Genomic DNA, 26071 nt, shown 5'->3' with positions numbered 1-26071 from the left:
ACAGTAGAAAAAGTCTATATACAGTGTGTGCAAATGAGGTAAGATAAGGGAGGTAAGGCAATAAATAGGCCATGGTGGCGAAGTAATTACAATATACCAATTAAACACTGGAGTGATTGATGTGCAGAAGATGAATGTGCAAGTAGAGATACTGGGGTGTAAAGGAGCAAGATGAATAAATAAATACAGTATGGGGATGAGGTAGTTGGATGGGCTATTTACAGATGGGCGTGTTAGTGATCTGTGAGCTGGTGCAGGTGTATTGATTTGTGAGCTGCTCTGACAGCGGGTGCTTAAAGCTAGTGAGGGAGATATGAGTCTCCAGCTTCAGTGATTTTTGCAGTTCGTTCCAGTCATTGGCAGCAGAGAACTGGAAGGAAAGGGCCAAAGGAGGAATTGCTTTGGGAGTGACTATTGAGAGCGCGTGCTGCTGGAGCGCGTGCTGCTATGGTGACCAGTGAGCTGAGATAAGGCGGGGCTTTACCTAGCAGAGACTTGTAGATGACCTGGAGCCAGTGGGTTTGGCGACGAGTATGAAGCGAGGACCAGCCAACGAGAGCGTACAGGTCGCAATGGTGGGTAGTATATGGGGCTTTGGTGACAAAACGGATGGCACTGTGATAGACTGCATCCACTTTGTTGAGTAGAGTGTTGGAGGCTATTTGTAAATGACATCGCCAAAGTCGAGCATCGGTAGGATGGTCAGTTTTACGAGGGTATGTTTGGCAGCATGAGTGAAGGAGGCTTTGTTGCGAAATAGGAAGCCGATTCTAGATTTAATTTTAGATTGGAGATGCTTAATGTGAGTCTGGAAGGAGAGTTTACAGTCTAACCAGACACCTAGGTATTTGTAGATGTCCACATATGGGGTGGCAGCGTAGCCTAGTGGTTAGAGCGTTGGACTAGTAACCGGAAGGTTGCAAGTTCAAACCCCAAGCTGACAAGATACAAATCTGTCGTTCTGCCCCTGAACAGGCAGTTAACCCACTGTTCCTAGGCCGTCATTGAAAATAAGAATGTGTTCTTAACTGTCTTGCCTGGTTAAATAAAGGTAAAATAAAAAAATAAAAATTCTAAGTCAGAACCATCCAGAGTAGTGATGCTGGATGGGCAGGCAGGTGCAGGCAGTGATTGGTTGAAGAGCATGCATTTAGTTTTACTTTTATTTAAGAGCGGTTGGAGGCCACGGAAGGAGAGTTGTATGGCATTGAAGCTCGTTTGGAGGTTTGTTAGCACCGTTTCCAAAGAAGGGCCAGAACTATATAGAATGGTGTCGTCTGCGTAGAGGGGGGTCAGAGAATCACCAGCAGCGAGAGTGACATCATTGATATATACAGAGAAGATAGTCGGCCCGAGAATTGAACACTGTGGCACCCCCATAGAAACTGCCAGAGGTCCAGACAGCAAGCCCTCTGATTTGACACACTGAACTCTATTTCAGAAAAGTAGTTGGTGAACCAGGCGAGGCAGTCATTAGAGAAACCAAGGCTGTTTAGTCTGCTGATAAGAATGTGGTGATTGACAGAGTCAAAAGCCTTGGCCAGGTTGATGAATACGGCTGCACAGTAACGTCTCTTATCGATGGCGGTTATGACATTGTTTAGGACCTTGAGTGTGGCTGAGGTGTACCCATGACCAGCTCTGAAACCAGAATGCACAGCGGAGAAGGCACGGTGTTAATCTGCTAAATTGTAATTACCTCGCTACTATGGCCTATTTATTGCCTAGCTCTTCACGTTATTTGCACACACTGTATATAGACTTTCTTTTTTTCTATTGTGTTATTGACTACGCTTGTTTATTCCATGTGTAACTTTGTGTTGTTGTTTGTGTCGCACTGCTTTGCTTTATCTTGGCCAGGTCACAGTTGCAAATGAGAACTTGTTCTCAACTAGCCTTCCTGGTTAAATAAAGGTGAAATAAAATAAATCAGAAACGGTAGTATTCGAAATGGTCAGTAATCTGTTTGTTAACTTGGCTTTCGAAGACCTTAGAAAGGCAGGGTAGGATAGATATAGGTCTGTAGCAGTTTGAGTCTAGAGCGTCTCCCCCTTTGAAGAGGGGGATGATCGCGGCAACTTTCCAATCTTTGGGAATCTCAGAAGATACGAAAGAGAGGTTGAACAGGCTGGTAATAGGGGTTGCAACAATTTCGGCAGATCCTTTTAGAAAGAGAGGGTCCAGATTGTCTGGCCCGGCTGATTTGTAGGGGTCCAGATTTTGCAGCTCTTTCAGAACATCAGCTATCTGGATATGCTTGCACCCATTACGGATTCAGGCAATGAGGCAGTGATCGCTGAGATCTTGGTTGAAAACAGCAGAGGTGTATTCGGGGGGCAAGTTGGTCAGGATGATATCTATGAGGGTGCCCGTGTTTACGGATTTGGGGATGTACCTGGTAGGTTCATTGATAATTTGTGTGAGATTGAGGGCATCAAGCTTAGATTGCAGGATGTTAAGCATGTCCCAGTTTAGGTCACCTAGCAGTACGAGCTTAGAAGATAGATAGGGGGAAATCAATTCACATATGGTGTCCAGGGCACAGCTGGGTGGCAGAGGGTGGTCTATAGCAAGCGGCAACAGTGAGACTTGTTTCTGGAAAGGTGGATTTTTTAAAGTTAGAAGCTCAAATTGTTTGGGCACAGACCTGGATAGTAAGACAGAGCTCTATGAGCTCAACGGTGGTGACCCGTCATTCAGGGCAGAGGCCCACCTGTCTTGAGCACCACCTGTTTTGCATGAATACATCACATATCAGTTTGCAAACCATGTAAAAAAAACACAACAACATAGAGTTAATAAAACCGCATACAACATGTTTTCTTGAGTAAGGCAGCTCTAAAACGCAGGTGTTTCAGCCTAGCTCAGTGCTTTCTGTGGTGGTGGGGCAGCCAGTTGAAAACACGGAGCTTAAGGGTCGGTAATGTACTCTAGGTGCCCAATGATTGGCTCAGTGTTCTGTTACTCATGGGGACTCTATGTCACTACACGATCTACGGAGAGAGCTCGAAAATTCAAAACTGCTTGGGTGCTCACATAGAGTTACATTAGACGTGCCCATCCAAGGAGGCTCAAGGTCATTGGCCACAGATAAAATTATGTCAAATCACATACTGTAGCTTTGATTGGACTGATTACGTCAACATCATACATACAAACAATCATCATCCTGAATCAAGTCAACAATCTACTGGCAAATAATTTTCAATCCTTGTCATATGAAGAGAAATTATAGATAAAACATATCAGTGCTCATTGGCCATTGGACATAAACATTACACAACAAGTTGGAAATCACAAATTCAACAATGAGTGGTTTGGAAAGAATCAGTGGCTATCTGCAAGCGTTGCAAAGCAATCACTAGCCTGCTATTCAGTAGAGAGGGTGTGTGGTCCAAGTCTGGGTGGAAGGGTCTCTTTTCTAAGCTTAAAAGGATAAACATTCACATGCAACACCATGATCCAGAAAAGGTTGACTACATTGGCCATGCTGTCAATCCAGCATGACTTTTGCCGCGTTCAAAACAACTGGAAATTCGGAACTGGGAAATCTTAGACTTCAGTGAGTTTAAGACAACTGGGAACTCTGAAAAAAACCGAGCTCCGACTGGGAAAACATGTTTTGAACGGTCATCCAACTTGGAATTCCAAGTCGGGAACTCTGACCTCTTTCTAGAGCTCCGACCTGAAGATCATTATTCAGCGTGTTTTTTTCCCCAGAGTTCCCAGTTGTCTTGAAAGCACTATAAATCCAGAGAATGTCAAACTTTGATGACAAAGTTTGATTACATAATTTGCCCACAAGAAGAACCGCCACGCAAATTCCTGTTTAAGTGAACACAACACAACAAGGTGAGTCCAAACGTGCATTGTATTGTATGCTGCTGCATAAATGATGTAATATACCAGGGAGATATGTATACTGTAGCTAAGAAAGTAACACTAAGTGTATGCTGTGTAGTAAGTTGTTAGTAGGCCATGTGCCTCACCCTAATAATTTGGTCCCTTTCTCCCTCATAACTTAGCCTACTGTTCTGACTTGGTGGTGGACATGTAGCCTATAGCCTGTTTTAGAGAAATGTAATCATAAAATATTGTAAGAGCTTTCATTGTCTGCTTATATTCCCCCTGTATTTAACCTACAGTTCTGACTTGGTGTACAGGGAGAATAATGTAAGAACGGACCATCTTCTGAAATTTGTCACTCTACATATCAAAAGTGCTGAACAAATATTTATATTGACCAAGTCCGTCCTAGCTCGCTCAATAACGTCTAAATCAAAATTACGGATTGCCTCTTATCTGCTTGATGTCCCCTTACTCCATAATATGTATCTCAATTTTCAGTAGAAACCACATTTGTTTAAGCAAGTCAGCCATATCAGCTATGTTTTTTTAAAGCAGTAAAGGAGGCTGAATGAACTGTTTTGCTGCCAGATAAGGCTCCGCTGAAAGCCAGGCGTAGCAGTGGTAAGGTGTTGGGACTCTACTGTTGGGACAGCTTTGTGTAGGCCCTAAAAGTTTGTGGGCACCGTTTTGACCGTTATAGTTCAATGAATTCATTGTTTAGTGTTGTGTTGTGTAGTGGCTTTGCTGGCATACATCCCACAATTTTTGTTTGTTTGTCCAACCAAGATTTACATGCTAAAATAGCCAACGCAAACTACCATCCATGTGATTGCTGTAATAGGTTGTATAGAAATACGGTTCAAGTGTCACAGTAAATTAAGGTTGTAAAGTTATAGACACATTTACAATAGGTGTACAATAATAAATGCTGTGTACTCTGCTGCCCTGCAGATGTAAACCTTTCTAAATTGAAATTGAGAAGGGCGTGTCGTAACTTCGTGCAACGTGCAATGCCACAAGAGGGCTCTGATTGGTTATGCGCGCCACGAGTCTGGTGTCTACTGTGCAACACAGCACAAACCTAAACAACAGCGTAAAGGGACAGGCAGGGAATGACAAGAAGAGCATCCACCGCCTGACCAAGCTGGCACACGTAGACCATCAGAGATCAAAACATAAACAGAGCATTCGTCTGTCCTCGTAAATGTGTCATGCGCGCAACAGACAGTCATTAAATATCCGGTAAATCAGGAATATTGTTCTGTTGCTCTCTGTATTGGAGGTTGTCGTCTGACAACGACAATACAGACTACAGATAATATATGGGCTATTGAACTGAGTAATAATTATATTTCTAGATATTAATGTAGTGCAATTATACAATTGTAAAATAGGCTACTGTTGATATAAATACTGAAATATGGGTTCTAGATTAAGCAGACAGAGTAGTCTGGACAATGAGAATTTTACGAAAAGGCGTCGCAAGCATCTTGACAGCACAGGAGAAAGCGACAGAGGTGGAAGTCGAGGCAGCGGCGACTTTCTTTTTACAATGATTCTGAAATCAGACAAACTGCCGGGGATGCTGCGAAGGTCCAACCACAGTCCCTACGTGAGGCGAGTGGCATGGATCCGAGACATACAAAAGCTGCTCCGTGATCGCAGGATAGATCAGGCAACCGACGTGCTCAAACTATTGAGGAAGGTAAGGACACACTACAGTATCTACATACATTTAATTGGAATTATTGCACACGAATCAAGCATGATTGCGCACAGTAGGCTGACGTTGCCTGCATCGATCTGCTGTCATGACAAATAGCTGTCATCACTAGTGTGCGCTGCTGATCATCATCATATGTTTGGTCAATCCCATCCTAACAATGTTGATTTTAATATTTCAAACATATACATTGCCCCATATGTAGCGAGCATAATTTAGACTGTCGTGGATGAGTCAGAATATTACACATTTTGTATGCGTGCTACATTATTTCACCTCAATTTTAAGTACCTGCCAACACAGTGCCACAGGTGTTCCTCCTATTGACCCGTTATGGAAGGAGGTGTTTGTAAACTATTAGGCCCGCCCACCACTCTCACTGTCAGCTCTGGCATCTGGTAATTTCCTTGGCACCGCTATAAACCATAGTATGCAGGTGCTGCTGCTATTTCAAATAACTATCACAGTTACTATTCACAATATGATATACATAACATATTGCACAGATTTGTCTGAGTGCATGCCCTTTTTCAGATTTTCTAATAATAGCAGAAACAGGATGCCATACCAGTTTAGAGTGACTTTGCCAGTGAATCTGGCATATATTCTCATGAATAGGCAATGCTAAGTGCAACAGCAGTGGTGTCACATGGGACTGTGTCACTGTCTGTAGAAGTATTTTTTTATTAACAAAATGTTCCTATTTCTCTACATTATCTTGTGCCATTCCACACATGTAATGATAATGTAATATGCTTAGTATTGACATCTGTAGGAAAACCTGATTTTTACCAATTGAATTCAAGCCTATTTTGTTTGTGTTTTGTCCTTAAATGTCTGATAATAAGGTTAGTTCATTTGCCACTGCATCTTGCTGCCAGACCATTCTCTGTAATGGACCTCGGCAGTTATAGCAGGAGAATGAACCGTCTATGGTTCCAGAAATACAGAAAATCACATCATTTACATATGGATCAATTCATGTTCTGCCTCAGCTATACAGGAGATATTTATATGTAAATTCACATAGCTCAAATATAGAAGGTAGCATTGACATAGTATTTGTATACATTTAATTGGACCATCGAATTGGTAATGATTGCTACACAACATGCTTAGTCATGGTTAGTAGCACACTAAGACACAGGAATGCATGATGGCTTGAAAATCCCCAAGCAGAAACCATTGTGTCAAGTTTGGATTTTGCTCTATTTATTCGCAATCTACGCATCATGTTTCTAAGGAATGATCAAGATTGCAAAACATGTTATCAGCTGAAAATAGTAATTTCTATAACAATACCGAGGGCATGACAATAAGACTGTTGATGCGCTGTAACAGTATCTGTGATAGACCTGTTTTTTTTAGCTCAAGCGTAAGCCCCTCTCTCTATCAGACGTTGTCCAATCTGTAGTTAATTACGCTGAGGACTTGACAGAGGAGAGCGTAGAAGATCCTTAATCAAGGCACAGAGATAACCCGGGGGGCCAAAACGGCATGACAGCCACATCACAGGGGACCCTGTTTTGATTGAATACGCCTCACATTATCAGCATTCAGGCTGTTGCAAATGGAGACGGGTCTCAAAAATTACATTCTGGTTTGTAACTTAATTAAAATAGGTGATCCATCATCCACTGTAGAGTTAACGGGCGAGCTATGGTTAGGTTAGAGGTACTGTAACAACTGAATGAACATGTACGTGTATAGGCAACTGAGTTCATCATGTTGCATGTGCAGTAAAGTGGTAAAGTCTATTCTTCACAACATCCCATTTAAAAAGACTCCTCGTTGCTTCAGATCTGGTGTGGTTACTTCTGTATTGATCATGTTTTAATGCCTCTGAGATGATCAGATGTGGACAAACGAAACAAAACTGTCCTTTGCAATCAAGGCCTTTTGTTGTGTGTTTGTGTGTGTGTGTGTGTCCATCCTCCCTGTCTCTCATATCTCGCTGTATGTGCACATCCATCTCTACCCCTCACATATGCAGGCTAATTAAGCCTTTGTAGAACTGAGGCTCATGACAGCTATCGTATTCAGCCTGTGAAAATAGTCCTTTTCTGTTCCATTTCTTCTCTCCTTACTTAATTCTTAATTCACGCCTTAAAAGGTGTATGCAAATCTTTTAATCCAGTGGGCTCTGATTTGTAGCTTGTTACGGGCAGCATTCTCACTCAAATGCCTTTAACTTTACCTGTCATGTAGCAACTCTTTCGTGTCAGTCTGCCCTAAAAGAAATTGCCTGCACCATTCATGGATAAGTTGTTTTTAGATGAATGTTTAGAATGTATTGCACAATGGCAGGCCTCAACAAAAGGCTTCATTAAACATCAAAAGAAGAAGCAAATGCTCATCCATCATTGAATGTTTATTGAACTCTCATATACTGCAGGATTTATCATAAGGACACCAGTTAGTGCTAAAGTTAGAGATACAGGGTGTGCAATACTGTGGTACGCTAAAGCTCTTTGCAACTCCAAATCACTGAGGTGTGGGTGGATATCCCACAAGAAATGCTTCTGCCTGGAGCAAGGCACATTAAGCACATTAAAGTATTCAGGTAGAGCTCTCTTCAGATGAAAGCCTTCGCCCCCTTAAATTCATATTTTTTAACAAAAACTAAAAAATGTGCCTATCTGTGTCCAATCTACAGTAGCATCAACATTATTATCTCTGGGAAGTTTCAATGTAACAGCTTTCTTCTTCCACTTCTGAGGAGGAGTAGTAGGAAGGATCGAAGGACCAAAATGCAGCGTGGTATGTATCCATAATGTAATTTAATGAGAATGAATACAGAATACAAAAAGAACAAGAGAAACAAAATGAAAACCGAAACAGTCCCGATGTCACGTTCTGACCATCGTTCTTGTGTGTTTTTCTTGTTTTAGTGTTGGTCAGGACGTGAGCTGGGTGGGCATTCTATGTTGTGTGTCTGGTTTGTCTATTTCTATGTTTGGCCTGATATGGTTCTCAATCAGAGGCTGGTGTTAGTCATTGTCTCTGATTGGGAACCCTATTTAGGTAGCCTGTTTTGTGTTGGGTTTTGTGGGTGGTTGTCTCCTGTGTCAGTGTTTGTACCACACGGGACTGTTTCAGGTTTTCATGTTTCTTGTTTTTGTAGTCTGTTCATGTATAGTTTTGTTCTTAAAAAAAACATGAATCATAACTACGCTGCGTCTTGGTCCAATCCCTGCTACACCTCTTCTTCAGAGGAAGAGGAAGAAGAGAACCGTTACACCCGAATGGTGCAAACACTAAAACCGAAAATAATCACCCACAAAACACAGGTGGGAAAAGGCTACCTGAGTATGATTCTCAATCAGAGACAACGAACGACACCTGCCTCCATACCAGGCCAAACACAAAACCCAACATAGAAAAACGAACATAGACAACCCACCAAACTCACGCCCTGACCATACTGAAACCAAAGACATAACAAAAGAACTAAGGTCAGAACGTGACAGCACCCCACAAATAGGTGTGGACTCTGGCCGCAAAACCTGAACTTATAGGGGAGGGTCTGGGTGGGTGTCTGTCCACGGTGGTGGCTCTGGCGCGGGACGTGGACCCCACTCCATCATAGTCATTACCCGCTTCTTAACCTGCCTCCGTGGCGCCTTTCGAGTGGTGATCCTCGCCGCCAACCTCAGACTGGGGACCCTAGCAACGGGTCCTGAATGGACTGGAGATTCCGGCAACACTGGACAGGCGGGAGACTCTGGCAGCTCCGACGTGAAGGGCGACTCCGACAGCGCCGGAGTGACGCCGATTCTGGCAGCTCCTGGCTGATGGACGGCTCTGGCAGCTCCTGACTGACGGGCGGCTCTGGCAGCTCCTGACTGACGCGTGGAGGAGGCACCGGATAGATCGGACCGTGGAGGCGCACTGGAGGTCTCGAGCACCGAGCCTGCACAACCCTACCTGGCTGGATACTCCCTGTCACCAGGCCAGTGCGGCGAGGTGGAACAGACCGCACTGGGCTGTGCTGGCGAACCGGGGACACCGTGCGTAGGGCTGGTGCCATGTACCCCGGCCCAAGGAGACGCACTGGAGACCAGATGCGCTGAGCCGAATTCATGGCACCTGGCTCGATGCCCACTCTAGCCCGGCCGATACGAGGCGCTGCGATGTAACGCACCGGGCTATGCCTGTGCACCGGGGGCACCGTGCGCCTCACGGCATAACACGGTGCCTGCCCGGTCCACCTCTCTCCATGGTAAGCACGGGGTGTTTGGCTCAGGTCTCCTACCTGACTTAGCCACACTCCCCGTATGCCTCCCCCCAATACATTTTTGGGGCTGCCTCTCGTCCCAGCCGCGCTGCCGTGCTGCCTCCTCATACCACCGCCGCTCAGCTTTCGCTGCCTCCAGCTCTGCCTTGGGGCGGCGATATTCCCCAGCCTGTGCCCAGGGTCCTTCTCCGTCCAGAATCTCCTCCAATGAGAATCTCCCTCCTCCCTCCTCTCCTCCTCCCGACACCTGCCTCTGATTGAGAACCATACCAGGCCAAACGCAAAACCCAACATAGAAAAACGAACATAGACAACCCACTCAACTCACGCCCTGACCATACTAAAACAAAGACATAAGAACTAAGGTCAGAACGTGACACTCAATACCCACTTTATACCATATATTGTTTAATGTCATTAAAGCAGATGCGTCGATTTGATCATATTTCATTTCACAATATAGCCTACCAGTCGGGTGTGTCTGTGATAATGCTGCTGTCTTTACACAATTCATTGTTTTCATGAAATACAAAAAGCGATAAATGTGGCTTTATGGCTCTTTGAGTTATACTATCTCTTCTTGTCTGATTTGTCAGGATCTGGGCTTGGAAGGCACATCCCTCAATGACATCTTATATAAGAACGCTGCTTTTCTCAACCTGGTGGACCCTATCTCCCATGAGTTGTTGCTCAGCCTGGCTCGTGAGATGCAGTGTCCCAAGAAGGTAAGCTCTCCACAACACTCATCTCATGGCGTATTGTCTGCTTGGCTTGGAATCAAGCTCCCAGAAATCAAGACGTCAAGAGAACGAGTCATGAATAGAATGAAATGCTGTTACAATACAATCATTATGGGGGAAGGTCTTCCACATTGTCTTGCAACTGCTTCTCCTCTGCTTCTGCTTCTCCTCATGGTTTGGCTTCACATTGATTGGTCCTATAATAATGTCTGTGTGCTATTACCAACTGGATGTTGTTGACATAAAAATATTGATAAAACAATGATAGAATAATCTCTCAGCTATGCAACATTTACACATGATGGCAAATGATGTTGAAATGGGATGGCGATGCCGAAAGTAACCGACTTTACATAACAGACAATGAATAGAAATAGCATCTTTATTTCCTCACCGTCCCTCCTGTTTTCCACACTGTTGCACACAGCCTTTGATTACTTTTACTTTGCTCCATCAAGGCACCTAAATTGTGTTTTGCTCAGGAACAGCTCAAGGCAACAGTCTTAATGTAGCATTCAATAACAGAACCCTGTTCCAGTTGTTTTGAATGGTCTAGAATGACAGAGATTAACAATTGTTTAAGTATAAAGAAACACTGAGCTGAAAATGTCCTTTCATGATCTAAAGCTGTATTTCAATCAATAATGCTCTGGTAGAATGTTTCTCAAAGATGTAGCAGTTACATAATGTACTGTTTTTTGCTTATACTTGCTGTGTTTTGTTTATACTTGCTGTGTTTTGTTTATACTTGCTGTGTTTTGTTTATACTTCATGTGGTCTCAAAGAGTGACAACCATATTTGGAACTAAACTAAAAACAGGCTATTATTTTGTTGTTGTACTTGACTTTTCATTCTGTGTTTTGGGTGATTTATCTACCCCCAGAAGGATGCTGACACCATCAAGTCGTCAGATAAGATTTGCAGACAGCTGATCTACCACCTGACCCCTCACTCCAAGTGGCTCAGACAGAGCATGTCCAGACGGAAGTCCCAGGCCTGGTGAGCCCCTCCGTCTCGCCATAAGTCTTTTACACATTGAGCCACTGCTCCATGAACCCTGACTCCCCAAACTGCCCAAATTTGAACACCGCCATTTGAAATGGTGCCAGTGCCACACCCAGACCTCTGACCACCACCCTAGACATCATCTAAGTGGGTTTTGAGTGGGTTTGGCTGACATTCACTAGGGCTGGGACACAGCGGCCTCTGGACTGTTAGGGCACGACCATAGATGCAACTAGAAGTGTCAGTCATTCCTCTGTGTGGTGCTGCTGTCACCACAGGAATGAATTGTGCGATGGTTTCAGTCCTCTTTGACTCAGAACAGGCTGTCTCCATACAGACTACAAAAGTGGTCAGTTTGGTTGGGAGGAAATAGAGGGGTTGTATAAAAATAAAATCCATTGGCACCTTAGATGAAAACAGGTTATTTATATCAATCACTTTTCTTGTCATCATACTGCATTAATGTGCAAATAATTCATATGGAAATAGGTGGCAAATTAATTGACAATTGCTTCTGTATCTAGGTATTTAGTCATTCTATACACGAAAAAAGCAGGATATGACTACACTTGTTCCAGCAATTGCTAATTTTGAATTTTTAAAGATGGATTGACAGTGGAAACAATCCATTTTCTAAATGAATAGAAAATAAGCAGAAGAGAACACGATCTGATGAGTTGTTCTCATTGTGCTTCAGTCTGAGGTAACAGCATGAAAAGACAGAGAATAACGAGTAAGTATCAAAATGATAGTAACATGAGGATCAAGTGAAACAAGACATTGATTCCAATATCTCCTTGTCTTGCTGCTCAACTAATGTACAGTTGAACTCAAGCAAGGCTTTTATGCACCTGCAGACATTGATGTCCCCCTGATTTAGGAGAGACATTAGATTATGTTGAGACTGACTCACTGACCGAATCTTAGTGTGAGAGGACGTGTTCCCATGTTGAACTTGTAGATGAGGTGGTTATTTTCACTGATTCATTCAGCTGTCTCCATAAAACCTGCAGAGAGCGACTGTCTCACACAGTCTGAGGCAAACAGCAGGACAAACATTAGTCATCACCCCCCATTGCTTGTTATGTTCCGCTCTAGGGAAACTACACTCGCCCGTATTCAACACTCAAATGGCACTTTCTGAGGTGTTCCCCTATTCAAAGTTAGTTGAGTTGGAGAAAATCACAAAATAAAGGGTTTCTGCTCAAATATTCTTGAATGTTATCTGTCGAGCTCATTTTACTTGAGTATAACTTTTTACATTTCTCACTACTATACCAGACTGCAATTCTTCCTTGCTGATTCAACTGTTTTTAAGTTAAGAACAAATTCTTATTTTCAATGACGGCCTCAGAACAGTGGGTTATCTGCCTGCTCAGGGGCAGAACGACCTGTGATAGGAGTTACTGCACAAGCAGTCACAAATCGAATGCTATGCAATTCACACAGATAGGCAGCTATACCACCCTGCTAAACAAATGCATAACAACTACCAACTATAAAGTCTCATCACAATACATTTAACTGCTATAGCTACATCCACAGATCTTTCATGGCATATTCTGTTTAAAACAAGGTTTTTCTCTCCTGGCTAATTTGCAAATTCCTCTTCATAGGTTTAGACATACTCTTTATTTATCATATATGCGTAGTCACTTTATCTATACATTCATGTACTGTACATACTACCTCAATTGGCCCAACCAACCAGTGCTCCCGCACATTGGCTAACCGGGCTATCTGCATTGTGTCCCACCACCCTCCAACCCCTCTTTTATGCTACTGCTACTCTCTGTTCATCATATATGCATAGTCACTTTAACCATATCTACATGTACATACTACCTCAATCAGCCTGACTAACCGGTTTCTGTATGTAGCCTAGCCACTTTTATTGCCTCTCTACTGTATATAGCCTCGCTACTATTTTTCACTGTCTTTTTTTCTGTTGTTTTTATTTCTTTTACTTACCTATTGTTCACCTAATACCTTTTTGCACTATTGGTTAGAGCCTGTAAGTAAGCATTTCACTGTAATACCTGTTGTATTCGGCGCATGAGACAAATAAACTTTGATTTGATTTATTTGTATACTACTGTATATGAGATTAATGAGGATACAGGCTTAGTATATCTGAGGCACATCATAACATGGCGGGTCAATCCACAGGGCCCCTGTACACACAGGAGACAGCTGAGGATTATGACAGTTGGCAACCTTGCATGGCCACTTCCTCTCTGTCTGTCATGTTGAAATGTCAGACCTGCAGCCAGCCTGCAGTAGTGCAGCAGACCCCTGGGGTGAAGAAGGGGCAATAAGGAGCGGTAACCTGACTGATCAGTCTGGCTCGACATGACGTTCTGCTCCTGTCCCACAGTTTTTCTGTGGCTGTGAAGGGAACTTTGACATTTTAGTCATGTAGCAGATGTTCTTTATCCAGAGCGACTTACAGTTAGTGCATTCAAGATAGCTAGGTGGGACAACCACATAACTCAGTCATAATAAGTAACTTTTTCCTCAATAAAGTAGCTATCAGCAAAGTCAGTGCTAGTATGGGGAAAATACAGGTGCAAGTGTTAGTTAACGAAAGGCAAGTTGTTTTGGGGGGAGGACGGGGGTGCTGTGGGATTATTTAAGATACTCTGAAGATGTTGGGTTTCAGATGTTTTTGGAAAATGGGTAGGGACTCTACTGTCCTAGAATTAGGGGAAGCTCGTACAGCAGAGTCCAGGCTGAGCAGGAGTTGCCCTCTCGTAGGGTGGGAGAGCCCAGAGACCAGAGGTGGTAGAACAGAGTACTTGGGTTGGGGTGTAGGGTTTGAGCAGTGCCTAAATGTAGGGAGGGGCAGTTCCTTTTGCTTCTCATACGCAAGTACCATGGTCTTGTAGTGGATGTGAACTTTGACTGGAAGCCAGTGGAGTGTGCAGAGGAGCAGGGTGACATGGGAGAACTTGGAAAGGTTGAACACCAGGCGGGGAGCCCAGCCAACAGTGTCTTGCAGTAGTCCAGACAGGAGATGAACAGATGAATAATAGAGAGTGGTGCTTTAAACATTAATGACTTTGCAAAAACAAAATTATGTGAGCTGTGCAGTAGCCCAGGGGAGATATGTGGAGAAAATGGTCTCCTTGAAGAAATTATTCTCAACTATAGTGTATAGCAGAAATCTGTCTCTGTAGGGGCTCTTCATTTTGACAGTCAATATATTTAGCAGATTAACATGCCCAGGTAATTAAAAACAGTACTTTTGTGTTTTTTCAACAATGAGCCTTCTAATTTACAGTGACCCTCAAACCCTCATAAGAAATTCCTCTGGATTTAATGGCCACAATATTGATTCCTTTAAAAAGGCCATAAATGAGAGAGAGAGAGACACTCTTTATTCAGGGACTGAGACGTTTCTTTTCTTGTTTCCAGAGCACAGTATACTCCTCACAGTGTATGAGGAGCAGGGAATGCGCAGATGAAGTTTATGTTGCTCATCATCACACATTGCTTCCACAGTACATCATATAGACACTATACTGTGCAATATAAAGCCTGGTGTGAATAAATGTCAATACATTATAGCATCTCTCTATACGTAAAATGCCCTTTTTCAACATTTTGTTAAGGATCGGACACTTTTATTAATTTTCGCCTAAAATCTAACTGTCTGTATCTCTGGACCTGAAGCAAGGATATGCATATTCTTGATACCATTTGAAAGGAAATGCTTTTAAGTTTTTGGAAATGTGAAATTAATGTAGGAGAATATAACACATTAGATCTGGTAAGAGATATTCCATCATCTTTGAAATGCAAGTGAAAGGCCATAATGTATTATTCCAGCACAGATGCAATTTAGATTTTGGCCACTAGATGGCAGCAGTGTATGTGCAAAGTTTTACGCTTCGAATACACCGACAGCGTAGTTGCATTTTGGCACACCAGAATTACATTCATTTCCAATGAAACGCTGTGTTTGCCTTGCAGCATTGCGTTGCAGAGGTGTGGTGCGTACGTTCGATGTGGTCCATACGTTGGATTCAAAGCACAGCTGATTAAAATGATCAACTCATCAAAAGGCTTTGATGATTTGAATCAGGTGTGTAGTGATAGGGCAAAACCGAAAATGTGCACCCCTTTGGATCCCCAGGACCATGATTGAGAACCACTGCTGTAGATGTTTTAAATTACAGCCTTAATCTAAAATGGATTGAATAAACAAATTAAAAATAATAACATTTAAAAAAAATCCTCATCAATCCACTCACAATACCCCATAATGACAAAGCAAAAACAGCTTTTTTGAAATGTTTGCAAATGTATTAAAAATTTAAAAAACAGATACTTTATTTACATAAGTATTCAGGCCCTTTGCTATGAGACTCGAAATTGAGATGTTTCTACAACTTGATTGGAGTCCACCTGTGGTAAATTCAATTGATTGGACATGATTTGGAAAGGCACACCCTGTCTATATAAGGTCCCACAGTTGACAGTGCATGTCAGAGCAAAACAACAAGCTATGAGGTCAAAGGAATTGTCCGTAGAGCTCAGAGACAGGAATATATCGAGACACAGATCTGGGCAAGGGTACCAAAACATTTTTGCAGAATTGACGGTCTCCAAGAACACAGTGGCCTCTATCATTCTTAAATGGAAGACGTTTGGAACCACCAAGACTCTTCCTAGAGCTGGCCGCCTGGCCAAACTGAGCAATTGGGGGAGAAGTGCCTTGGTCAGGGAGGTGACCAAGAGCCCAATGGTCACTCTGACAGAGCTCCATGGTGGTGGCAGCATCATTCTTTGGGGATGTTTTGCAGCGGCAGGGACTGAGAGACTAGTCAGGATCGAGGGAAAGATGAACAGAGCAAAGTACAGAGAGATACTTGATTAAAAAAAGTGCTCAGAACCTCAGACTGGGGGGGTGAAGGTTCACCTTCCAACAGGACAACGACCCAAAGCACACAGCCAAGACAACGCAGGAGTGGCTTCGGGACAATGTCCTTGAGTGGCCCAGGCAGAGCCCGGACTTGAACCCGATCTAAAATTTCTGGAGAGACCTGAAAATAGCTGTGCAGTGATGCTCCCCATCCAACCTGACAGAGCTTGAGAGGATCTGCAGAGAATAATGGGAGAAACTCCCCAAATACAGGTGTGCCAAGCTTGCAGAGTCATACCCAAGAAGGCTCGAGCCTGTAATCACTGCCAAAGGTGCTTCAGCAAAGTACTGAGTAAAGGGTCTGAATACTTATGTAAATATGATATTTCCATATTTTTTAAATGTTTTATACATTTGCAAAATGTTCAAAAAAAGGTTTTGTTGTTTTGTGATTATGGGGTATTGTGTGTAGATTGATGAGGGGAGAAAACAATGTAATACATTTAGAATAAGGCTGTAACGCAACAAAATGTGGAAAAAGTCAAGGGGTCTGAATAATTTCTGAATGCAGTGTACAATTGTATTGTGATTGTATGAAGCAGAACAGTGCATTAGATCAATGGGCTCTCTTCCTTATTGCCTAGAATGAGCCATTGCCATGCTATTCCAATTCCTGAAAGTCAGCACTAAAGCAACATCAAGGTGCAATGCCTTTAATACAAATCTAAGCGTCTGTGGACACCAAGATCACACAAATGTCATCTTTCAAAGGGCATGAGGATTTTTCTCTGATAGGCTCATGATGTGAGGTCATGCACTGAAACAGATATCCAGCCTTAAGGTTTTGCTTCTCAGTCACATGTTGAATGTATTCAATTTCCACATCACATCAAATGGAACCCACACCTGCCTTTCACAGAGAAGTTGTTCTGTCCACTGAAGCAACACAACTTACATGCTGACCAGACCGGACACGTTGCTTGAGCGAACGTTGCAAAATAAATTTACACATACATGTTATTCAATCATTGCACACACACTGCTTGCGAGCGTCTGCGTGGCCAGGTGCTGAAATAGAATCTGGGTCTATTTGTGATGCTCAACACGCTGCAAGTCCGTCCTCTCTCATCTTCTCATTGGTTTTTAGTAGCATACACTACCGTTCAAAAGTTTGGGGTCACTTAGAAATGTCCTTGTTTTGAAAGAAAAGCACATTTTTTGTCCATTAAAATAAAATTGATCAGTACAGTGTAGACTTTGTTAATGTTGTAAATGACTATTGTAGCCTGAAACGGCTGATTTTTTAAATGGAATATCTACATAGGCGTACAGAGGCCCATTATCAGCAACCATCACTCTTGTGTTCTAATGGCACATTGTGTTAGCTAATCCAAGTTTATCATTTTAAAAGGCAAATTGATCATTAGAAAACCCTTTTTCAATTATGTTAGCACAGCTGAAAACTGTTGTGCTAATTAAAGAAGCACTAAAACTGGCCTTCTTTAGACAAGGTGAGTATCTGGAGCGTCAGCATTTGTGGATTCGATTACAGGCTCAAAATGTCCAGAAACAAAGAACTTTCTTCTGAAACTCGTCAGTCTATTCTTGTTCTGAGAAATGAAGACTGGGGTCACTTAGAAGTTGATTGCCAACCACCATATAGAGTCCAAAGAAGAAAAGCTACCAAAGAAGCCTGGAGGAAGGAGAGATGAGGAGAAACAAATTCGGTTTACCGTTTCATCTGTGGATTAATTGTCAGAGTAGAAGCCCTTGTGCATTTCAGGTAAAATAACAACCCAATGTTGTCATGTGTGCTCCCTCTCCGGCCTCTAGGTCACCAGGCTGCTCGTTCTAGCGCACACCTGTCACTATCATTAGCATCAGCGCATTATGACACTCACCTGATCTCCATCACCTCCTTGATTATCTGCCCTATATATGTCACCCTTGTTGGTTCCTTCCCCAGGCATCATTGTTTCTGTGTCATGTCTGTGCGTTGTTCGTGTTTTCTTGTTTTGTAATATGTTACGTTTATTTATTAAAACACTTACTCCCTGAACTTGCTTCCCGACTCTCAGCGCACATCGTTACGGAATAACGCCTCACCAAAGGGAAGCATCAGGTAGTGTTTTTTGTAGTTTTTTGTAGGTGACGACAGGTCCGGGTGTCAGAACCGAAGCTACCTGGGAGGCCTCAGCTGGTTTGTTGGATTCCCATGCCTCAGCTGGCTCGACATGCTCCCATGCCTCAGCTGCCTTGACAGGCTCCCATGCATTTTCTACGCTGGTCAAATCTGTTAATTCCATGTTTTCTCTTTGATGGCTTAAAGTGTTAAATATTTTTATCAATCAAATATTTCTGCCACCCTCTCCTGTTGCCACAATCCCAAATCTATAACTAATTTTTCTGCCGTTTGTCTGTCTAGATATTTTCTTGTTTCAGTCATTAAAACAGGTTGGTTTGGCTTTCAAATGAAGTGTCATATAATCAGATGGTGAGTGTTTTTGGCTCTTGGTAATAAGGAAGTCAAAGCTTTTCATTCTCTGAATGAGGAGCTTGGATGTTTCGGATGTTTTGGACCATCACTGTGTACACTGCTAAATCCTCATGCTGCAGAATCTATATCAGCCTTCCTCTCCAAGCATGCCCAACCTCCCTCTTTTACACATCACAGGAAACACAATATGACACAATGCCATGTTCCCTGCTTACACACTTAGATGGTACAGTTAAGACCAAAATATCAGTACTCAGCCCCTCTATTTCCCTCATTCATTAAAAAAAGGTGCTATCTAAAACCTCAAAGGGTTCTTTGGCTGTCCCCGTAGGAGAACCCTTTGAACAAACCTTTTTGGTTCCAGGTAGAGCCCTTTGGGTTCCATGTAGAACCATTTCCACAGAGGCTTACACCTGGAACCAAAAATGGTTATCCTATGGGGACAGCCAAAGAACCCTTTTGGAACCCTTTTTTCTAAGAGTGTAAGCTCGGAGATATCTTAACTGAGCGTTTGTACTTTCATATCCAAGAATGTCTCAAATAATGGTCAATATCCAACACTTTTTTTCTTTACAGTCTCAAGACAACCCTGCAGAGAAAAGTATCCACTGACACAGTTGACTTGTCTGGCATACCTCTCTCCAGTCGAGATGTTCGCCACGTGGCCTTCTACCTTCAGAACAGTGGGGATGCAGTGGTGGCTGTGGATATCAGTTTCACTGAGCTCCAAGATGAGAACCTCCGTGTCCTGCTACCGGTCCTGGGGTCTCTGCCCAAACTCAACACCCTGGCCCTCAACGGCAACCGGCTGACCCTGGCCATAGTCAAAGACTTGACTGAGATCCTGAAAGACCCAAAGAAGTTCTCCAGCCTGGCTTGGATTGATCTGGGCAACAACTTTGACATTTTCACCATGCCCCAGCCCCTGTTAGTGGCCCTGCGACGCCGCTGCAGCCTGAAGAGCAGCTTGCCCACCATCTATGAGTACACAGAGGGCCAACCCTACTGCTACCACATGGAGACCTCCATTGAGGAACCCAGCCACTACGAGGAGGAGGAGGCAGGGGAAGAGGAGGGGGAGGAAGATGAAGACGAGCTGGAGCCATGGGCTATAGGGGGGAAAAAGATTTCAAAGGACTTCACACTACACTACTGTGAGAGGTGATGAGTTGAAGTCCCCCTGGCTCGGTTCAGCTGTTTGAAAGGCCTTCCCACAGCTTCAAGTTCCTACCTTTCCCATGTTGCCCTTTACACCATGAGCCCAGTCACCCATTGTGGCACGAGGGATGTTTAGCGCCACACATTCCAGAGACCATCGTTCCAACACAGCCACCAATTAATCTCTCACCATCTATGAGTTAATCCACAAAGACCACTGCAGTAACTGATTATGTTGGTGACTTACTGTGTTGGTGGATGGTGCTCCTGGGAACGAGGTGCGGTTTCATTGGAGGTGGACTAGAAGAATTTCGGAAAAGGTGCTCTCTCTCTCGCCCTCTTAAAGTAGCAGCTGTGGAGCAAATCCCAAGGACTTCGGATCAGACGGCTTGACGGAGGAGCGCCATAGCGCTGGTGGTCTAATGAGCTGCTGTTGGTTTGGAAGCAGTAGGTTCTCTACCAGGACTGTCACTGAGACTATCCCTGGCAGGCAGGGCCTAGCTCCACATTGTGTGTTCTCTGTTAATCTCTCAACAAAGGCTATGAAACAAGTTCAACAGACTATACAGCCGACGAACCGTCACGTGATTCTGGCAAAACTGCTAAGTCAAGACTTTTTGCCCCCCCCCCTCCCCCCTCCCTTTCGAAATGTCCACTTGTGAATACCTACTTAGATGTAAATGATGACACAAAACAGGGCTCTGTTGTGTTTCCACAGGCTATTTTAGTGCACTGCTGGTGAATAAAGCCATCTTAGAAGACAACAGGTAGGACTCAACAATAGACTGATTGTTTGCTGTTGTCCAAAACTCTGAGATTCACCACTGTATTTGGCTGTTTTAGTCATTATCATTTTAGAACACATGTGGGATGAATGACAGTGCAGACAAGCCCCGAGGGTGGACTCATTCATCTCTTTGTAGTGAGGAACGTACCAAATGGAATCACATACTGACACCCTTTGTACTAATATGTCGTTATTAACATTTATATGTGCGTTTGTTTATATGTGTGTTTGTTTATTGTGGAAGAAACATGACTGTTACATATCAGTTGTAGGCTATTACCAGGGCTGATAATCAGTGGGGTGGGCTGAGTGTAGTGCTGGATAGTGGTGGTCTATGAAATAGCACATAATAGTTCAGTTGGGTTTACCAACTACAGCTGAGCTCCATGCTGTATTGCACTTTAAGAAAGGTGAGAAATGGATTTGACTTCAGATCCATTTCATTCTCTCATTGATGCATAAAGCTTTTTACCAATTCATCCTAATATCAATATTGATTTTTCACAATGATATTTCAGAAGCTTAACCACACTGACACCATAATATACATAAAGGTCATTCAACAAAACTGCTATTAATAGAGTCAATGCATTAACAATAATTTAATAACTGGATGTAATCTACTGGTATCATCTGATTGAATATGTGTGAGGGTGTTTAATGTGTGTTTGCTGTTGTATAATGTCTGATTACTGTTGTAACTGTTTGTATTATTAATCGTAGTTATTTCATTGTGAAAATGAGCACTCTAACCTCTGCTGGAACAATTAGGGGACACACAAGGGCAAGGTATTAATAAACTAATGGCATACCGCTAGCAACAAATGTTCCCCATTTCACTGACATTAAATGTACACTGAAATGTAGCACAGGAGATCACTTTTCATGTACAATATGTGTATGTTTAAAAAATATCAAAGGTGTTGTGATGGTTTTATGGGACTATGGTAGGAAAATACTTTGCTCACACTGTATATGTTAGCATTGTGTGTCATTGTTATACTATTTGTCAACTCTGGGTCATTGTATCTGTATGTGGTGCCATACTTAGAATTACATTTTACTGCCAATAAAAACAGTGACTCTAAGCAACTGTTTGCAGGATGAAGTGTAACAGAAAGAGAAGAGTAAAGATTGGCATAAGGTTGGCACAAGAGCCCGAGTTAAGTTTAATTTCTATGTTAAAGTCATGATTGAGTGTTTGAGTGGGGGTGCAGGTGATGTAAGAATGACACTGCTGGCAAAAATGTGATGAGTTAATTGTTTGTCTCTTTGGGTTGTTTTGACTCGTCTGCCGCTGTCATTGGCACAAACAGCAGGAGGAAGTGTAGAAGTGTCTGTAAACAACAAAGCAGCTATGCAATCACTTGAGAGGTGATTGATGTGGGTGGCTAGGCTAGAGTTTTTGGGGTTGAGGGTGTACTGTGTGTCTGTGTGCCAGTGGAGTGGTTTTCTGCGTTGTTGCATCCCATTAGTAAAAACCTTCAGCTCCCATCATGCACCAGGGCAACACAGGGGCAGGGATAGGGTGGCAGTCACAAGGTCTTGTCCCTGGTCCTCTCCTCCCCGGCCTTTTGTTCCTGCCGCCACAGATGGTAATGTGGCATTTCCACCAGGTGGCTCCCATAAGGTCACAGCACAGTGTGACTGTTACACCTCCCAGGTCGCAAATGCCATGTTCTATCTGGGTCAGACATACACACTGTAACAGTCAAGGATTGCCCACACCACATCTTGTAGATTGGGTCTTGCTTACAGAGCAAGTCAAACATCATACATGTGAAAGTCTTAGTTCGCTTGTTTGCGAATATTTTAAGACATGAGCAGATTTGCTGTATCTACTATGTTCACCGAGCTCATGACTAAAGGCTTCCTGGGTATTCTTTTAAAAGGGAATCACAAAATGTATTTAAAGGTCATAAAATACATTGTGCTGTATCCCCTTCCTTTGTCCAGTGAATAGTTAGCACTGATCTGAAATTCAAAGATGATCGTTACCATCCTTCTTGTCTGATAGAGCAATACTGTTTGCATAATGACTTAGGAGGAAGCACACTTGAATAGGTTGTAGAATTAAGCCTGCTTCTGCTAAATCAAGGGGAGGATCATTTTGTGTGATGCTTTATTTTCTGTTTAATAGCTCCACTCCCTGACCAAAAGTATGTGGACACAGCTCATCGAACATCTCCTTCCAAAATCATGGGCATTAATATGGGGTTGATTCATCTCAAATGTGTTTGATGGGGTTGAGGTCAGGACTCTGTGCAGGTCAGTCGAGTTCTTCCACACCATCTCGACAAATCCTTTCTGTATGGACCTCGCTTTAAGCACGGGGGCATTGTCATGCTGAAACAGGAAAGGGCCTTCCCCAAACTATTACCACAAAGTTGGAAGCACAGAATCATCTAAAATGTCACTGTATGCTGTAGTGTTAAGATTTCCCTTCACTGGAACTAAGGGGCCTAGCCGGACCAGGACAGAAGATTTTTGCACGATACACGATTCAGCACTCGCCGGTCCTGTTCTGTGAGCTTGTGTGGCCTACCACTTCGCGGCTGAGCCATTCTTGCTCCTAGACATTTCCACTTCACAATAATAGCACTTAGAGTTGACCGGGGCAGCTCTAGCAGGGCAGAAATTTGACAAACTGACCTGTTGGAAAGTTGGCATCGTTTCACTGAGCTCTTCAGTACGGGCCATTCTACTGCCTATGTTTGTCTATGGGGATTGCATGGCAGTGTGCTCAATTTTATACACCTGTCAGCAATGGCTGTGACTGAAATAACCAAATCCACTCATTTGGAGGGGTGTTGACATACTATATAGTGTATATTCACAATGATGGCTTCTACAATTGCCATCGAAGTCCCTTCAATCTTACAGCGATGCCATTTATCTATTGTTTACTTCAATTACTATTCTAATAACTTCCGGACCAGCAATGATAATCATACCAAAATATTTATTAGAATGAATTCTGATTAAATTACAGTATTAAAGTAAACATATTTTGTATCAACAGCACTTGCTCTAATCAGACACTCAAAACAGAAACAAAAGAGGAGTCTCATCTTCAGAAAACTTGATACAGGAAAGAGCGTTGTATCTGCAATGAGCCATTTACTGATCCCATTATCTTGCTCCATCCCCTGTATACTCCAGCACCCTGGAAAAAAGGAAAACCGCAAGAAGCCAAACAGATAGACAGCTCCTAATACAATCTGGTACAGAGCAGCGGAAATACCCAGCAGATCTCAATAGGGATGAGCTATGCTTATGAAACATGCCCAGCTGACTCACTAGCCCTGTTTATACCTGGTTCTACATGCGTCTTTTGTCCTGATCATTCGGATTGTGCCCACATTTCTAGACAGGTGTAGACAATTAAAAATGCATTGTGAACTGATTTTGATCAGATATTATAACTGTAAACGGGCAAGATCAGGACATGATCAGTACAAAGGATGCATGTTAGCGGCAGGTATAAACGGGGCTACTGATTCCTCCCAGTGTTTCATTTGTAAAATATTAAGGCCCAAAAACAACACAACAGCTCTCCGTTTCTAACAACTGGAGCAGACCAGCTCTTCCCTCTGCACCCTCAGGCATACAGAGGACCAGGTCGATGCTTTCAGGACTGTTCTGTTCAGGGCTTCAACAGTAGGATGCTCTTATAATATGTGACACTTGATATTAACATTCTGTGTAACCTCAACATCTGTCCATCATTTACAACGTGATAGACCGCAGCTAATATAATTACCCCTCCCATGACAAATCAGATATTACATACAGTATGCCTATTCAACAGTGGTCTCTATTTAAGGGTCAGTGAATGTTTTCATAAGGTGTGAGGAAAATTTTCTGTTAAGCCCTACTAATACTTGTGTACTAAAATATCCTTATTTAAGCCTAGGCATTGGGCTAGAGATAGTTTCTTTAACTAACTCATATAAGCTAAGTAACAAAGGTAAAGATAATTAAGATATCTTATCTGCAGAATATGTTTTATGATTGAACTGTTGAAACTCTTGTTATTAGAATATCTCCTTTTGGGCTCTGGTGTTGGCAGCTGTACTTCCTCCCTCAAATGGGCCTCAGTCCCATTGGGTCCAGAAAGGGGAGAAGTCATGCTTATCTATCACATGTCGCTGTTGCTATGCAGAATATCAGCAGGGAGTATGGCAAAGAAAGTCAGAAGGAAAAATGGTTTCCATATGTGACCTGTGTGTCTTCTTTGCAAACCATGTGAAGGGACGGCGTGAATAATGGGGAACCAATCACTTGTCTCCACAGTGTTTGTGCGTCAGTCACCTCCTCCTAGAGGGAGATTGTTCTCTCCCCTAGTTCAAGGTGGAAACTAAGTGACAACAAATGTCCTAAGTTCTTAGTACTGAACAAAACAAGTTATTTGTATTTGGGGCCCAAGGTCTGGCACGGGATGTGTGGGGTTAGTGTTTGGAACCATTGTACATCATATCTGAAGTTGCACCTATCCTGAGTTAGTATATATCCCAGAAGTTAACTCCACTCAGGGGGCTCTCACGGCACCACCTGCGGGGGTGCGGTGACCAGTCTCCTTGTTATAACAAATCTTTTAATAAAAGTAATACCTTGATTAATTTTGCCTCTCCTCATTATTGACCAAGGGTAGAATTTCCATCACAAAGGTGTCACACAGTGTATGAATAAAAGATAAGGACCATTTGGCTATGGGCCTGTTAAGTTTGTAACCACCAAATATATGAAACTTTCATTAGGTCAGAACATATGTAAAATAAACAGACCTATGTTATAATACAGATATGAAAAGTATAACTAAAGTATCAAACTGACGAAACCATCAACAGAAATAAATTCAGCATCAATTCTAAAATAGAATTTAAAAAATATTGCATAGACAACATATTTGAACATTTCAGGTATTAAAAGGTTTCTTCCATTATACACTAAACAAAAATATAAATGCAACATGTAAAGTGTCGGTCCCATGTTTCATGAGCTGAAATAAAAGATCCTAGAAATGTGCCATATGCACAAAAAGCTTATTTCTCTCAAATTTTGTGCACAAATTTGTTTACATCCCTGTTAGTGAGCATTTTCCCTTGGCAGAATAATCCATCCACGTGACAGGTGTGGCATATCAAGAAGCTGATTAAACAGCATGCTCCTTACAAAGTTGCACCTTGTGCTGGGGCCACTAAAAT

General features: G+C 42.8%; 2 protein-coding genes across 2 annotated transcripts in view; one reads left to right on the top strand and one right to left on the bottom strand.

Annotated features, from left to right (window-relative positions):
• The window catches only part of LOC118393097 (glutathione hydrolase 1 proenzyme-like), a 32023-nt gene extending 12386 nt beyond the window's left edge, over positions 1 to 19637 (bottom strand). The window contains exon 1 of the mRNA XM_035785407.2: positions 18156 to 19637. Within this exon, the coding sequence (XP_035641300.2) occupies positions 18156 to 18163 (8 nt within the window). The 5' untranslated portion in view covers positions 18164 to 19637. The remainder of the gene's footprint in view (positions 1 to 18155) is intronic.
• Positions 4942 to 22012, top strand: LOC118393107 (leucine-rich repeat-containing protein 75B-like). The gene is made up of 4 exons (XM_035785430.1): positions 4942 to 5554; positions 10406 to 10534; positions 11434 to 11549; positions 19496 to 22012. Exons 1-4 carry the CDS (start codon positions 5270 to 5272, stop codon positions 20082 to 20084), a joined length of 1119 nt encoding a protein of 372 aa, XP_035641323.1. The 5' UTR covers positions 4942 to 5269; the 3' UTR covers positions 20085 to 22012.
• Positions 22013 to 26071: the final 4059 nt, after the last annotated feature.

Source organism: Oncorhynchus keta, chromosome 14 (genome assembly GCF_023373465.1).
Source record: "Oncorhynchus keta strain PuntledgeMale-10-30-2019 chromosome 14, Oket_V2, whole genome shotgun sequence".
Taxonomy (NCBI): Eukaryota; Metazoa; Chordata; class Actinopteri; order Salmoniformes; family Salmonidae; genus Oncorhynchus; species Oncorhynchus keta.
This window is presented reverse-complemented; position numbering and strand designations above follow the sequence as displayed.

Excerpts from the sequence above, each read along its gene's own strand:
- LOC118393107 (XM_035785430.1), top strand. The coding sequence starts at position 5,270 with ATGGGTTCTAGATTAAGCAGACAGAGTAGTCTGGACAATGAGAATTTT. Across the intron at positions 5,555-10,405 it reads TGCTCAAACTATTGAGGAAG|GATCTGGGCTTGGAAGGCAC; the intron begins GTAAGGACACAC and ends CTGATTTGTCAG. Across the intron at positions 10,535-11,433 it reads AGATGCAGTGTCCCAAGAAG|AAGGATGCTGACACCATCAA; the intron begins GTAAGCTCTCCA and ends ATCTACCCCCAG.